We start from the raw sequence: 17,369 nt of genomic DNA, 5'->3' as shown, positions 1-17,369 counted from the left end.
TCAATTTTCCACTTTTTTCTAAATTTTCCACTTTTTTTCTAAATTTTCCAATGAGGCTAAATATGTTTTGGTATTTATATGCCACGACAGTCTCTTGAAAGTTGGGGTTTGTTCTTACTGTTCTTTCGCTGGGGTCAAGCTCAGGTTCTCAGGCTCAGGGACACTGGAGTTCTCTAATAATGGCCAGAGACATGTCCACTTTAACAAGCATATGGTCAGATGACCCAATTAGAGCAGAAGAAGACCAGCAGATATTTGCAGGGAAATTGGTCAAAACCAAATCCAGAATAGATGGAGTACCATTGACTGAGATCTGGGTCAGAAGGTTGACAAACTGTATCAGTCCCAAAGAGTCGCATAAGTCCCTTGCTGAAGTGCCATGGCAGGTGATAGAGGTACCTACACCCAGCCAACTGGCATGATGACAACTGAAGTCACCACATATGACGAAGAGAATTGGGACGAGTGGATTGAAGTTGGTCCATGTTTTTGGTGAGCGTACTGAAAATGGAATCATCACTGTTTGGTGGATGGTACAACACACATATAAATAAGAGTTGGCAGCAGAGAGGAAGCTGTAGCCAGAGGTGTTGCTTGGGGGGGGGGGGGCATGGAAGAGTGAGCGCAGTGCATGGAGAGTGAGGAATAGTTCTTTTGATAAAGAGAGCAACTCCTACGCCAAAACAAGGCTCACGCCTATCCTACTGGAGGAGGGAGTAACCAGGCAGAGAAACTAAGGAGTCAGAAACGTCTTGAAGGAGAAAAGTTTCTGTTAAGAAGATTATGTCTGGTTTGTCATTGGCAACCTGTATGGAGAGAACAGTCAGGTTGAGCGAAGGGCCCAGATGTTTGAGGTCCACACTGTTAAGAAAGAGAGAGGAGAGGAGGTTTTGGGTGCAGGTGAGGGGAGGGGAGGGGGAGGATAGGAGAGAAGGAGAGTGGGGAGGCAAGGAGAGTTGTTGACAGTGTGTAGGAGATTCCAGAAGAGCTTGGGGAGAGGGCTGGATGAGAAGGATGACAAAATGCTAGGTGGTGATGGGATGAGGCACAGTGGGGAGTAAGAGAGGGGGCAGAGGGAAGGAAGCAGCTTTGAGATGGGGTAATGAGGGTGGGGGGATTGAAGGAAGAAGGGTGAGAGGGAGAATTTTGGGGAGAAAGGTGTGGTAGGAGCTTTTGAGAAAGGTGGGTGGGAAGCTTGGAGGAGGAAGAGAGTGAAGTTTGCTTTGAAGAGGGATGAGGTGGCCAATTTGAGAAGGAGGGGTGAGAGCAAAGCTTTGAGAGGGAGGGGAGATGATGAGAGCAGGCATAGCCATGGGGTAGGAGGGAGAGGGGAGAGTTGGGGAGAATGAGCCTTGGTAGTGCGATGGTGAAGAAGGGAGGGCAGGGGTAGGTACAAGATTTGAGGGGGTAGGAAGAGGGGAGGTGTGATGAGAGGAAGGAATGAGCATGTTTGAGATGTTGAGGAGTGCAGTGATTGAAAGAGTGAGATATCTGTTAAGTTGGACTGGATCCCACAGATGTTTGAACAGCACACAATTTGGGACACCAGAAGAGTTGCTGCAAGTAAAGCAGATGACAGTGGAGAAGTGCTTTGAGAGGAGGTAGGAAGAGGGGCAATATGGGAGGGGTAAGGATGGGGTATGATCGCTGGGGAGTTAGGAGGAGGTAGATTTAAGGAGGTGGGGTGAATTGGCACTGAAGTTGGAAAAAAAGAAAGACTGATGGAACACGAACATGCATTGCAAAGTGGAATTTTTTTAATTTTAATGTCAGAGATATGTTTAAAGACGTTAGGTGAGGGGTGGAATAAAGGTGTGGGGGAAAAATTTATATGAATGTAGTCTAAATTGTGACAAATGGAGTTTTAGAAATGTAAGTTTTATGCTACAAGTTGAATTGGCTGTCCTTTCTGGCCAAGAGACTTTTGCCCTAAATGTTGATAAATGTCTTGGTCTGGAGCGGTGTGACCTGAGCTGATAACAGCGAACCTTTGCCTCGAAATGTACGAAGTGGCTTCTCGTTTAAAGGACACGTCTGCAGTCTGGGTTGATAGCCCCCACCACTCTCTCATGAAAGTATAAAATGCTTTGAAATTTCAAATTATTTCACTGCAAGTACCTGAGGAAGTATTAGAATCTCAGTGGCTTGTACTCCTTGGGACTGACCAAGTACCAAGTTAGAATAAAACTCTCTGATGTAATGTGGAAGTGAATTGAATCGGGTTGGTCTAACTGTTAACTAAAGTAAGAATAAATGAAATAGAAGATAAAAAATATTGCAATCAATGGGGATTCTTAAGTTCATTGTATGAGGATGAGAAGTGTATGGTGGATAATGAGAAAAATAAATTGTTTCAAAGAAAGGACTTGTGTGGACATCGGTTATCAGTGTTGGTGGTTTTAATGCAGGATTTTTTAACCAAATCGGACGAACGTTAAACTCTGCCTGAAGTCAAATAGGATTCCACAATCGGCCAGGTAGAATCCTTCAATGATCACAATGGGGTGGGTTAAAAAAAATCAACATCAGTTGGCGCCTGGTGACTCGGATTCGAACAGACGTTGGTGCGGTGCTCGTGACCGGAGGTGCTTAATCTGCCGGAAGCAGTGCCTGGAGGAACGACAAGTGCTTGAGCGAAGGTAAGGGAGAGCGCTCTCAGCAGGTAACGCATTTCGAACAAAGAAAAGTTCATTGTCAGATAATTTTATTGATAGAAAGAAGATGATCCGGCGGAGAGAGTCCGTTTTAAAGTAAACGATAAGTACTGTAGTTGTTTTAGAAAAGTGCTGGAGGAGTGCAGAGGGCACATTACAAGAAGAGGCTCGATGAGGAGCCAGACGAGTAATTAAATGGGCATGATGAAGCGACATGCCACATGTTTGCATTGATACGGACCGGCTGAGAGAGAGGCCGGGGACACGGCTGAGACGCCGAGATAGGGTTATAGTTAAGGGGAAATAGATAAATATTATAAGTTACCTGTTTGTAAGAGTTATGAGTTACCTTTTGTTCATTGAACTCACTCGAAGTTTGTTGGCAGTGTGGTTGTTATATTATATTGTGTGGAGGTTTTACGGATTTGTAAATGCAATGATTTGCATGAAACGTTTTGTAGAGTGCAGGAGACGATTGACCGGCTGGGAGCGTGGCTGGTGATTTGCATTGAGATGCATGTGTTGCTGAGAGTAAAAAAAAAAAAAATTAAACTTGTGCGAGTCCAATAGATTTCACTGTAATGAAACGTGTTCTGTTGGGATTTTGATGATATTTTTAACAATTAATAAACTTCAGGCAGAGAGTCAAAGCAGCTTGGCTGTTCGTGGTTGGTGCTGATAACGCGAATGTCGCGGTTGTGTGTGTGTGCATTCAATCTGTGGGGGCTGGGACTGTGCAGCTCGCCCCCTCCACTGGATCTGTGGGTGGTGGCATGTCTCTCCACTTAGACTGTGTTTGAGCCTTAGCTTTAAGTGTGAAATTCGATTCATATGCAGATTCAAGAGGGTGGGGGCTATTTGTCGAAGTGTGCATGCCGTTGGCAATGACTTTAAAATGATATAGAAATGTGATTGGTATTTGTCACGTGATGACATGCGAGTCTGAGATGCAATGCTCGTTAGTGTGTGTGTTGAAGCCATGACAGAGTAATGCTAAACTGTGGGTTTTGCCTGTCAGAGTTTTTTCTTTTTCTTCCCACTGGATGTGGAGAGAACTTCCTGTTCCTTGTTCCTTGGTGTTGGTGGCGTACCCTCTCTACTGAATCTGTTTAAAGTGAAGTCCATTTGGGGAAAAGTGTTGAAGTTTTATTTAAAAAACCATCGGGATTTTGGATAAATTGAAATAATTGTGAATGTGGGATATATTCGGAATGTGAAGTCTTGGGAATTGAGCTCTCGCTGGCATTGTGATGATTTGTAATTACACAACCCAGCAGGTTTAAGTGCTGGGCAAGCTCTGAGGACGTGTCAGAAATGTTTCGAAGATTTTGATTAAAATGAAGAAACGTGATTTGTCTGTAAATATTAATGTTGCCTGAACTTGTGCTGGGAAGGCAATGGCAAACAACCCAGTGTAACCCTTTGATCAATTCAGTCAAGGTAAATTCATGATTTAATTGGATAGATGCTGAAGATTTTATTTTTGATTTATGGATTTTAAAAGGAAATATTTTATTGTTTTGACCAAAAAGTTGTTTAAGAGAGATTGGATGTTTATTAGTCTGGAGTTTAAGATGCTTTCCCCAAAACTGGGATAAAGTTTGGGGAGGGTGTAGCTTCATGTGTAGACAGTGTTTGAGCTGAAATTTAAATGATATTCGCCTGATGACAGATGTGACAAGTGATTTGACAATTTTTGTACAACTGTTTAAAATGATTTATTTGTTTTGATAAAGGAAAATGGATTCGTAATTGAGAAGGTCAGAGGAAGTGATAGATGGTTTGTGTATGTGAGTTGGAAAAATGGCAGCATGTTTGCTGTTTTGGTGAGAGAGAAGTGGATAGATGGAAAATGTCAGAGATTTAAAATGTCGATGGAATTCAGAGTGTTGTTTAAGAGAAATTGGTTAAACATTATTTTTGAGATATTTTACGCCCTGCAGCCAAGGACGCTCTGCAGCTCGGCAACTCGATGCCAAGATGGCCGAGCAGAGTGGATTGGGGGTTGTGCGGTAAATGTGTTAGTTGGGTTTTGGGGGTTGTGCGGTAAATGTGTTAGTTACTTTCAGACTAAGCTCATTTAAAAAAAAAACCCTTGTTAATCTGTTTATTGAGGATAAGGAAAATTTACTGAGAATTGAATCAACATGATAAAATTGGCAGTTGCTCTGGAACTATTTGTGAATGAAACTGTAAATTGTTTAGCAGATATGAATGTTAAAATGGTAACTGCAAAATCGAATTGGATTCGGTTCTTGAAGAAATAGATTACTTTCATATTTTGGGATGAATGATGGAATATTTTTGTGAAAAGAATTATTGATCGCAAATTGAAACCCTGATAAAGACTGTTTGCTTTAACATGGAAATAGCAAATGAGATGAATGTTTTGAGTACACAAACAACTGAGATTTCTGTATATTTTAGTTGTCATTTAGGGAAATAATAAGGAAAGAGATAAAATATTCATAATGCAAGTTGAATGCTTTGGAAGAACCTTTGTCAGTCTTGTGGAAATACATGAGCCCATGATGTTTACCCATGATGTTTACTCGATGTTAACTTTGTTTTTGTTTGTTTCTGAGTGTTGAATGCAGTTAAACTATGAAATGTACGATTTCATCTAAATGAAGCTTGGAAATAACTTCCATACAAAGATTGGATGATGGGAGAACCCAGATTTTGGTGATTGAGCCTTCAACACATTATCATGAAACTGTATCCCTTCCTGAGGAGATAAGATGGAGCAATGTGGGAAAAAGAGAAAAAAACCCACTGAGGAGAAGGTTGAGCAAAGTCGGTGTTGTGTGGTGCCTGCCTCAAGGAATGTTCTCAGCCACACTCTCGATTCCTGGAGTTCCACACTGCGAGTCGTTGACAACATGTGTTCCTTTTCGTCTCCTTCAACCCAGTTTCCGGCCCAAGCTTGTACTTGCCCACATCTACCTTCTCCTCAGCTCAAGGAATGCTTCGATTGTATTTCCCGTTGGGTGCTCTATCCACACCCTGACCTGTTTATCTTCTGACTTTGGGTAGCATGTTTTCAATGTGTGACACATGCTGATGAACAGGCCATAAATTAAATGGAAACTCACTCATTTTCTGATATGAGCACTCGCTGCCATTGTTGCTTGAACTTGAGTAATGGAAATCTTTTCTCCTTCAGGAACGGGACATGGTAATCATGTGTAAGAAAAATTATTCAAATTTTCCTTATTTTAAAAAAAAAACGGGGGAGTGTGAGGAAAAATTTATATTAATGTATTTTAAATTGTAACAAATGGGGTTTGAGAAATGTAAGTTTTATGCTACAAGTTGAATTGGCTGTCCTTTCTGGCCAAGAGACTTTTGCCCTAAATGTTAGTAAAAGTCTTGGTCTGGAGCGGAGCGACCTAAGCTGATAACAGTGAACCTTTGACTCAAAATATACGAAGTGGCTTCTCCTCTAAAGGACACGTCTGCAGTCTGGGTTGATAGCCCCCACCACTCTCTCATGAAAGTATAAAATTCTTTGAAATGTAAAATTGTTTCAGTGCAAGTACCTGAGGAAGTATTAGAATCTCAGTGGCTTGTGCTCCTTGGAACTGACCAAGTACCAAGTTAGAACAAAACTCTCTGATGTAATGTGGAAGTGAATTGAATCGGGTTGGTCTAACTGTTAACTAAAGTAAGAATAAATTATATAGAACCAAATAATATTGCAATCAATGGGGATTCTTAAGTTCATTGTATGAGGGTGAGAAGTGTATGGTGTATAATTAGAATAATAAATTGTTTCACAAGGAAGGACTTGTGTGGACATCGGTTATCAGTGTCAGTGGGTTTTCTGCAGGATTTCATAACCAAATTGGACAAACGTTAAACTCTGCCTGAAGTCAAATAGGATTCCACAATCGGCCAGGTAGAATCCTTCAACGATCACAACGGGGTGGGTTAAAAAAAATCCACATCAAAGGGGAGTTAAGAGAAGGGAGAAAGGAAACATTGTAACAGTTGGACTGTTTAGACACAGCATGAAAGAAAGGTGAAATTTAAAACAGACTTTTGAAGAAGAAGAAGGAGAAGAGTATTATGATATAATACAGAGAACCATACGTGTGAAAGAGGAAGTAGAAACATTTAAAAAGACTTTTTTATATTTTAATATTAGGTAGGGTTGGGGGGGGGGGCAGAGTAAAGGAAAAGATGAAGACAAGCCTGTAGGCGACGATGGTTCACGAGCGGTATTTGATGATGTAGATCGTTTCCGAAGTCTAAGGATGCGGCAATGTCATAATTTTGACCAAGTTATAAAAATAATCAACATGACAGGTTATTTAGCTGCAAAAATGTCGAAAACCCGGTTTCATTAAACAACTTTCAAAATTTGACCTTTGCATAACCTTTAAAGGTCACAAAACAATGTTGTGGACATTAAAATAAGGAAACAGGATACGTGCTATAGCTTATTGGAGTTAGTTTGTCGAAGAAGGTTGAAAACCCGGTTCGATTCCCACAACTTTGAAAATTTGACCTTTGTGGCCCTGAAAGGTCAAAGGTCAAGGATTATGACCTTTGGTGCAAAACTTCCTCTGGAACATTTGAGGAACAATATAACTTCATATAGGCTATATGGCATTTCACACTCCTCGGATTATATCCATACTTTGATGAAATCAGCATAAAAACAAGCTTGAAGGGGGTGCACGGGCAAGGTGTTCGAGATAGAGCAAAATGGTTTCAAGACTTTAGGTGGGGAATAACTCGATTATGCATAAAAAAATATTGTCATCCTAGCTCTCAAAGTTTGGGTGGTCGTATGATTTTAACGTCAAAATTCGCAATTTTCTAAGTTTTTGACGCTGTGACCCTTACCTTGGGACGAAAACGAAAAATCGGACAATGACAAGTTTTAGATAATTCATTTAGCTCTTCAAATACCGAAGAACCCATTCCATTCATTCAATTCCCTCGGAGAAGATAGATTTTTAATCCGACTGCCCCCTAAAAATGGCTATTTTGGGGCGTGGCTCTGCCCACAATGGGTGTAGCACGCCCTCATCCAGGAAAACACAACTAGACATTGATATTGAACACATAACCAAGTTTCATCAAGATCGGATAAAAGTCCACGGAGTTATGCTCTGGACAGACAGACACACAGACAGACATAACGAATATAGTGGTCACTCTGGCTGGCGCTCTTGAACCAAAAAGATTATGAAGGTGTATGGTGAATACCTTCATGATCAAAGTGGGATTGGAAAAGTGAATAGGCAAAGAGTAGAAGGAAGAGGAAGAGGAGGTAGAAGAAGTCACGTGGTTACGGGAGGTGTAGGTGAAAAGGGAATTTATTTTTTTGTTTTGTTTGGTACTTTACGACATGAAACGCTGTAGTTGGAAGGAATTGAAAGAGTGGTAGAGGGATTGTGGTGAAAATACAAAACACTGAAGTTAACAAGTAGCAAATAAAATAAACACGATATTGAGGATGATTCTGCCTCAAGGAACCCAACATGAAAAGTCTGACAAATACTCACTAATTGGCACAAGTTTTAAAACAAAAGAGAACCACAAACACACAGCAAACATAGAGATAACAAAATAACAGTAAAAACGCAACAACAAAAAAAACAACTGGGAAAAGTTCTCTGAGAAAGTCAACAGAGACTCAAGAATACCGCAGCTCACGAACCGGACCTGGAAGTTGAAATTCAATTTTGCTCTTCCACGAGCCTTTGTCTTGCAGAGAAAAAGTGGACAAGGAGAGCATGAGATGAGAGTGGGAAAATAAGTCACCTTTTGCTTTAACAATGGATGGAATAAAGAGATTATTGGCTGAAGTATGCAAACCCCAATGGGAAGCAAGGAGAGCTGAATTTCAGGCCTTTCCTCAGAGCAAAAGAAGAACACAGGGTAAAGGTTGATATAGGTTTGGGGTGAGTCAGTGACATCAGAGAGCATAGGGGTGGATTTTTATACCTTGTGAGAGGGCGCGGGTTCAGGGGTTAAAGGTCAAGGGGAAGGGGAGACGGTGAATAATAGGGAAAGAAGAAGCGAAAGAAAGACGATAGATGAGTGAATTGAAAGAGACGGAGGTCAAAGTGAATGAGAAGAATCTGTTAATCACATTGGGGAGGGGGGGGGGGACATGTCTATCCCTAAGACAAGGCTTTGCTGTAATATACTTTTGACCCAAATGGTGATGGAGAATGGTGCCAATATTGAGAAAGATACCAGACTGTCATGTGGCTAAGCAGATGTCTGGGAAGATTTAAGTGTTGAGGAACTTGGGGAAATCTGTGCATTGGTGGATCCGGGGGAGAGGGTTTATCGGGTGCATGTGAACCCCTCCTCCCTTACAATTATGTCACATGATCGTCGTGCGAGATATCACTGGACAATCGGCAATCGCACGTCTTTTGCTTTCACTCTCCAATTAATCCAAGCTGCGATACTTTTCGCCGCTGGTTCTGTATTAATCCCTGTGACTCGGTGTTTAGTTATAGTTCTGAGGAGAAAGGTAACATTTTTGGGATTGTGTCCTTCAGCAAAGCGCAGTACAATCCTGAACTATTTCACCAGGTCATTCAAAGTTTCACTGGCTACATCGTCCATTATTATAATTAATGATCTGATGATCCGTAATGGCAAGTTTGACGCCTTTTTTGAGGCTTGGGGCCTCTTCGTCAAGTAGCTCGATATTCCCAAATTTTTCTGTGGAGAAAGTAAATTTATGGTCGGACACTGCTAGCTGTGGATAAGTTAACCGGTTTTTCCAAGACACGTACATAGACTTGAATAAAGCTTGGTGGTACATTTCACAATACGAGAACATCTTAACCTTAAGTGAACCCCTCCTAAAAGTTTTTTTGGATCTGCCCCTGCTGTGTTGTCAGTTCATGGATGGAGGAAGTGTTCACAGAAGCTTTCACCTGGTCTTCACCCTCTCATGCATCCACTGGTGAAAGAAGCCAGAACAAGAAACTCCTTTGAAAGCCTGAACCAGTCGGTCCTTAGAGAGAACGTCAGTGTACAATCAATGAAGAAATGTTTATTCACATCAGTAAGCCAACCAAAGCGGTGAAGGCAAAGACTTTTTCATTGAAAGATAACAGTTCCAAATGACAGACAAAATATACACTTTTACCTTGCTTCACACAAATAACTATTGAAATCCATATGGTATTCCAAATAACTACTGGATGTGAGGGTATTCATAACATCATTGTGAAAAAAAAAATCACCTGATAAAACTTGGTAGGACTATTCCAACAAAATAGTGCAGTAATATCCTTCTAACAACAAAAAAGAAATAACACAGAGGAATTAAACCAAACTGTCATGATCGTTGAGAGTAAAATTAACAACTGAGGAAGTCAGCAAGGTTCCACAACCACCACAACAAAAACTGTCAGGAAGCTTCATGTCAGAACAAAGTCTCCTGTTCTTCAGCAACTGTGTCATTCAGGGACAGGATAGAGGAATTTTGAACCTTGAGATTTTTGGATACAGGAGGCCTGCATGTTCCAGGGTGTGTTCCTTTGTCTGTCATCATTTCCACTCGATCAGAAGCTCGGTTGTTGGAGTTTAGTCTCTGGCCTTTGGTCTCCAATGGTAATTGAAGTACTGCGATGCTGGCCAAAAGTGCGCATGAGGCATAGATGCCTGCGGCAGTACGAGCCTCGACAACCTGCAGACAGTGTCGGCATTTCACCACAACTCGTGCTTAATCTCAGCACATGTTGGTGCTGTGGGGGAAATATTTATATTAATGTATTCTAAATTGTAACAAATGGAGTTTTAGAAATGTAACTTTTATGCTACAAGTTGAATTGGCTGTCCTTTCTGGCCAAGAGACTTTTGCCCTAAATGATGATAAAAGTATTGGGCTGGAGCAGAGTGACCGAGCTGATAACCACGAACCTTTGCCTCGAAATGTACGAAGTGGCTTCTCGTCTAAAGGACACGTCTGCAGTCTGGGTTGATAGCCCCCACCACTCACCCATGAAAGTATAAAATGCTTTGAAATGTAAAATTGTTTCAGTGCAAGTACCTGAGGAAGTATTAGAATCTCAGGGGCTTGTACTCCTTGGAACTGACCAAGTACCAAGTTAGAATAAAACTCTCTGATGTAATGTGGAAGTGAATTGAATCAGGTTGGTCTAACTGTTAACTAAAGTAAGAATAAATGAAATAGAAGATAAAAAATATTGCAATCAATGGGGATTCTTCAGTTCATTGTATGAGGGCGAGAAGTGTATGGTGGATAATTAGAAAAATAAATTGTTTCAAAGAAAGGACTTGTGTGGACATCGGTTATCAGTGTTGGTGGTTTTAATGCAGGATTTTATAACCAAATCGGACAAACGTTAAACTCTGTCTGAAGTCAAATAGGATTCCACAATCGGCCAGGTAGAATCCTTCAACGATCACAACAGGGTGGGTTAAAAAAAATCCACAACAGTACCATAAAACTTGCTTATAAGTCCGGATGTCAAACACCATTTTTTAAGATGACCTTGCATTAAGGTCCGCACAATGTTTTTCTGCATTTTTGTGATCACCAGATTATCTGAATGAATATTCCGATTGATGCCACTCCAGCACCCTTGAGCATTTTTGTAGAAGTCCATTAATATGCAAATTAGCGGTGGCCATTGTCAAAATTACTATTTTTCTTAATATCTCCAAAAGTAAGCATCCAAATAGCTTGGTTGAGGTGTCTATACCTATGTTTTGAGGGTCACTGGTCATGATAAACCCACTTAAAATTTAATAACATTTAAACTTAGCACATTAATATGCAAATTAGCAGTTGCCATTTTCAAAATAACAATTTTTCTTTATGTCTCCAGAAGTAAGCATCCAAACAGCATGGATAAAGTGTCGACACGCATGTTTTTAGGGTGACTGGTCATGAGAAATCCACTTACAATTTAATAACATTTAAATTTAGCTCATTAATATGCAAATTAGCAGTTGCCATTATTACAATAACAATTTTTCTTTATATCTCCAGAAGTAAGCATCCAAACAGCCTGGATGAAGTGTCCAAACCCATGTTTTTAGGGTCACTGGTCATGATAAACCCACTTACAATTTGATAACATTTAAATTTAGCTCATTAATATGCAAATTAGAATCACCCTTCCCCCTGAATTTGTCCGCACCGATCGGCGTTTTTGCAGTACAGTTATACAACAACAACAAAACTGTTTGAAAATAACTTGCGCAGAGCCGTTTATCCCCAGTACAGTTGTGAAGAAATGGCTGACCTCAGAAGATTAACAGCATGAACTGTTTCTGATCAAGTAAGTTGAGGCTTGTAATGTAATGAAAGAAACATGGAGAACTGAGTTTTCAGTAAGAGTAATGTCTTCTGATACAGTAGAATGATCGATATTATTTGTGAGCAAGTTTTTTTAGTTATTATTTACATGATCTGTCTGAAAGCGACTCTGTATTTTATTGATTTTTAAAAGTACACAGGGTGGAACCTGTTTCCTGAGAATTTTTAAAAATACGAACAAAGAAATTAAATGTTTACTGATATTTACAATTAACTCTATTGTAACAGGTTGAGGCTCCATCACCATGGGAGACCGTTTCTTCAGTCCCTGCGATGCAACTAAAGCTGGAAAACCTCTGGTAAGAGTTGGTCCAGACAGAGTGCGAAGTATCATCCAGTCAAGCAAAGCAAGACAAGATGGTAAACATGAAGAGCTTGAACAGAGATTACAGGCAGACGAATCTATCGAGCTCAAATGCCATAGAGACTGTGTGTCAATGTACACATCACGCTCACACATAGAAAGACACTTGAAACGAATGAGTAATGTCTGTTTGGAAAACGCTTCAACAAGCAAAAGAAGCCGCTGTTCAAAGACGAGAGTATTTGACTTTAAAGAACATTGCATTTTTTGCGGAGAAAAGTGCATCATGGATTTTGATAAGAAGAATCCTAATCGTTGGCGGCGAGTTCTCCTTTGTGGGACTGCAGATCTTGTTGATCGGACAACTTTCAAACAAACTATTCTCGATGTTATCGATTCCCGCCAGGATGAAGGAGGACGCCAGGTCAAGATACGATTAATGGGTGCAATCAGCGATCTTCATGCTGCTGATGCGAGATATCACGATGACTGCAGAAAGTCCTTCATGGCACGCCGTTCTGTTGCAGCAGCAGCACACAGTGGCAGAGAAACTCAGGACATTGAGCCAGCTGTCAGTTCTACCATCCTATCGATGAAAAACGACATGTTGCGAATCTGGAATTCAGTAGAAGTCTACAATATGTACAAGGATCATGGAGGAAAGCTATTCTCTCAACGAACCCTGTTATCCAAATTGTTGGATATACTTGGCTCTGAGCTTCTGGTTCTGTCTGGTGAAGGTGTCGCTAGTTTAATCTTGTTTCACAGCAGAGTGTCCACTGCGATCAACTTAGTAGCATCAGATGAAGAAGACGCCATTGATGTTTCCATAGAACGAATTGCCAAGACGGTTGCACAGGAATCTAAGCAGTTGTCGTCCGACCCCAGTTCCTATCAGACTGGAATTAATATAGATATTGCTAATGAAGGAGTGAGTTCAACCCTTCAATTGCTACTCTCCAAAATATCAGCTAAACTGGACTGCACACTTCCAGGAGCTCTGATAGGAAACATCATAACGAATATGATCACCAAACGACCAACTACACTCCAAATAGCACTGGGAGTTCTAGTCAGTCATAAAAGCCTCATCGAGCAGTTGTACAACTATCGTGTGACCTGTTCCTATGATGAGTTTCAGCGTTTCAAGGGATCAGCAACAAAGGCTGCAACTGTTCACTCCAGGATTAGGGGAACCGCCAATGCTGAATGTGGCCTCGTTCAGGTTGTTGCTGACAACTTCGACACAAATATCTCATCCCAGAATGGACTCGTTTCAACACATTCTCTTGCAGTACTACTTACCATAAAAGATCAGAAGATATCTTCCACATCTGAAGATGAAGCCATCATCAGATGATTGACCCGTGATGAAATGAAGACACCTGTGACAGAAGACATTTCGGTTCAAAGGTACAAGGGACCTGAGAAACCAGCGATGGCAGTTGAAGAAGCCACACATGTGGTGTTACCTCTCCACGTATTGGCTCATCAAGCTATACAACTTAGGAGAGTTCAAGATATGGATTTCTCTTTTCTGAAGCAAATCACTTCTAATCAGAACACACCAGAGTTTGGTGGCTTTAATACGAAGCTCTGCAGAGAGCAAGGACGATCCATCCAACCTGCAGCGAGGGCCATTTATACACCACTCATAGATATGGATCCAGCTGATCCGGACACGATGTTTGCGGCAATGGAGGAGGGAAAACGCTTGACCGCAGAGTGTGGACAAACCGTAACCATCTTCCCAAATGACCAACAGCTGTATCGAGTGGCCGTTTATGTTAAATGGGTTTATCCTGAGCGATCTACCCAGTTCATACCAAGGCTGGGCGGCATGCACACCCTTATGAGTTTCATCGGTTGTGTGGGGAACTTGATAGCTGAAAGTGAGCTGGAAGACATGATGAAATCTGCCTTTGGAGGTGCTGCTCATATGCTTGGTGGAAAAAAGTTTCCCCAAAACTTCAGGGCCCTGCGATTGGTGACTGAGGAGGTCCTTCGTTCCAGCGTGGCTCAGGCAGAAAGTCATGAAGACTTAATGGACACTCTTGAAACCAAAGCAACAAAGAGCATGACCACACAACTATGGGTACAGAACCTTGTGAAACCTGTATTCATCATGATGGCATTTGTTCGTGCTGAGCGTGAAGGAGACTGGCCATTGCATCTTTGTGCGATGAAGGAGATGCTCCCCGACTTATTCGTGGCTGGACATCACAACTATGCGAGATATGGGCTCTACTACCTTCGATCGATGGAAAGGCTCATGGAATGGCATATGGTCGGATATGTACATCGAGTCCACATTCATGCGCTACGGTCATGGCATACATGGAATCGTTGGCATTACACTGAAGCCTTCTACACTGAAGAAGTGGGCCTATAGTATGCACACGTTTAGTCAGATAGTCCACGATCTCACATATATGTCTGAGGGGCACATAGTCACAGAGGTGACCATTCACAAGGAAGAGAAGCCATCATGCCTACGATCTGATGCAGAGGACCGAGATAAGATAAGCAGAAAACTCCAGTTCTGTGTTGACCCACTTAACCCAAACGAACATGCAGACAGAATTGTCAACATTGTAACTGGCAGAATTGGACCGGAGAAGGTGAACGCGCCAAGGGCAGTTGAAGTTGGCCGAGCACAGATGCATTCGTATGAAGAAAGCTGGCCAGCAGGATTCAACGCTCCCTTATCTAAACAAGTCATAACTCTGGCAGTGACACGGAAAGTCATGTGTGTGGGATCTACTGAGGTTTGTGATCTAAATCTCATCTACTCCAGGGTCATGGGACTCCATCAAAGTCGAAACATCAAACTATGTGACGTCTTAGAGTACGAGCGTGCACCTGTGCCAACATCAATGTTCAATGAAAAGGGGGAGATGGGAATCGACATTGACATTGACATGGGAAAAAGGGGGAGATGGGAATCGAGAGATGGGAATCGAGCAAAGACCAAGTTGACATTGAAGAAGAATCTCCAAATGGAAATCTCAAGACTGGGTCCACAACCTGAAGTCACCATCTTAGATGGTTGTGCAATCCTCTGGGTTATTCATTAGCCTAACAGGGGAATTGTGCAAGACTGTTGACAACTTCACGAGCTACATCATGGCAAAGGTGGACAAATCAGATGTATATCTGGTATTTGACAGATATCATGATTTCAGTATCAATAGTGGAACAAGATTAGCAAGAGCTGGGCAGCAAGCTCGCAGGCGCCACAGGTTGAACCGCCAGACTCCACTGCCTCCACAGCTGGTGGTTCTGTCAGTAACTGAGAACAAAGTTCAGCTGATAGAACTGATTTGCCAGAATTTGATTGACATTAGTCAACAGAGAAAGCAGAGCCAACACAGGCTCATCATTACGTGACAGGAGTCCACCCAAGTGGAAATACACCATGGAGCCCAAAGGTGTCGCACTGATTTGAAGACTACGCATAAGGAGGCAGGTCATCCTGATTCAGCAAGTCGCTAAAGTTGCTGAAGATGGCGCAAAATGCATCACAGCCATCTGTGATGATACTGATGTGTTCATCTTGCTTGTGTATCACTTCGCAGAACTTCATCTGCAATGCTGCATTACAATGGAAGCAACATGTCCTGGCCGATCGTTGATAGACATTGGGGCCACTGCCAGAAAGCAGGCCGGGATGGTGCAAGACCTGTTAGCTTTACAGGCACTGACAGGTTGCGACACCGTTGCCCAGATGTATGGAAGACGTAAACTGACTGGCAAGAAGACACTCGCAGCAGGCCATTCACTTCAAAAACTGGGGAATGTGGATTCATCTATTGACGATGTCATCGCCGAAGCCACTGTGTTCATGGCTGTTTGCTATGGTAGCAAGGAGAGAAGCAACATGTCTGATGTTCACAAAGAGGTGTGGTCCATGAAGATGGCGAAACCAAATGCCATCAAAGCACCAGATCTGAAGGCTCTGCCACCAACTACAGAGTCCTTTGAACAAAACGTACAACACACTCATATCCAGACAGCAATATGGAAGTCAGCTGCTGAGCTGCAGCCACCACCTCGGGATCCCACTCAGTATGGATGGAAACGTGATGAGGCATCAAGCTCTTGACTTTCAATTATGCTGCCGCCCAACGTCGCTCTTACACCACCAGAGATATCAACGATCGGCCAGGACATGTTGCTTCCATTGTAATGGAGCTAATATGATGTGGATGTTCCTTGGACAAGCAATGCTGCACAGCTCAATGCCGCTGCACAGCAGCCAAGTTACCATGCACAGTTTTCTGTACGTGCCATGGAGATACTGGCTGCAGGAATGAGCGCACCAAGACAGCTGCTGCATTTGCCTTTGATGATGACTGACACTGAATGAGACACCAAGCACTGAAGTAGCCTTCATAAGCTTTACAAACGTGTCATATTATATATATATATATATTTATATATATATATATATATATATATATATATATATATATATATATATATATATATATATATATGAACATTTGATTTACACAGGAATGTCTTCTTTTGTTCATGTTGTTTGCTGCTTTCATTGCATACTGTTGAATTGTTGAATCTGTATGAATAATAAAGTGATCTATATTCACAAAGACTGAGGTGTTTTTTTTTCTATCTATATGTCTATTTATCTACATTTTCAATTATGGTGACTGCAAATTTGCATATTAATGAACTAAATTTAAATGTTATTAAATTTTAAGTGCTTTTTTCATGACCAGTGACCCAAAAAACATCGGTGTAGACACCTCAACCAGGCTATTTGGATGCTCACTTTTGGAGATATTAAGGAAAATAGTAATTTTGACAATGGCCACCGCTAATTTGTATATTAATGGGTTTCTTCAAAAATGTTCAAGGGTGCCAGAGTGGCATCAATCGGAATATTCATTCAGATGGTCTGATCACAAAAATGCAGAAAAACATTGTGCGGATCCTAATGCAAGGTCATCTTGAAAAATGGTGTTTGACATCCGGACTCATAAGCAAGTTTGATGGCACCAACATTCAATATTCAATATGATACCTGCAGTCAGAAACCCTGCTTGAAATGATAAAC

The 17,369-nt window shown here is 41.6% G+C and overlaps 2 protein-coding genes across 5 annotated transcripts in view; both read right to left on the bottom strand.

Moving 5' to 3' along the window:
• LOC147028873 (synaptic vesicle 2-related protein-like) overlaps nucleotides 1-17,369 on the bottom strand; it is a 460,702-nt gene that overhangs the window by 188,568 nt on the left and 254,765 nt on the right. The window lies entirely within an intron of this gene.
• LOC147028874 (synaptic vesicle 2-related protein-like) overlaps nucleotides 9,662-17,369 on the bottom strand; it is a 172,088-nt gene continuing 164,380 nt past the window's right edge. For all 4 annotated transcript variants that reach the window (XM_085879652.1, XM_085879649.1, XM_085879651.1 and 1 more), the window contains exon 16: nucleotides 9,662-10,326. In XM_085879652.1, the coding sequence (XP_085735778.1) occupies nucleotides 10,063-10,326 (264 nt within the window). In that variant the 3' untranslated portion in view covers nucleotides 9,662-10,062. The remainder of the gene's footprint in view (nucleotides 10,327-17,369) is intronic.

This window comes from Eptatretus burgeri, chromosome 4, assembly GCF_056783735.1.
Source record: "Eptatretus burgeri isolate ZD-2024b chromosome 4, Ebu_testis_v1, whole genome shotgun sequence".
NCBI classification, from domain to species: domain Eukaryota; kingdom Metazoa; phylum Chordata; class Myxini; order Myxiniformes; family Myxinidae; genus Eptatretus; species Eptatretus burgeri.
The sequence above is the reverse complement of the archived record's forward strand: the minus strand, read 5'-3'. Positions and strand labels throughout refer to the sequence as shown.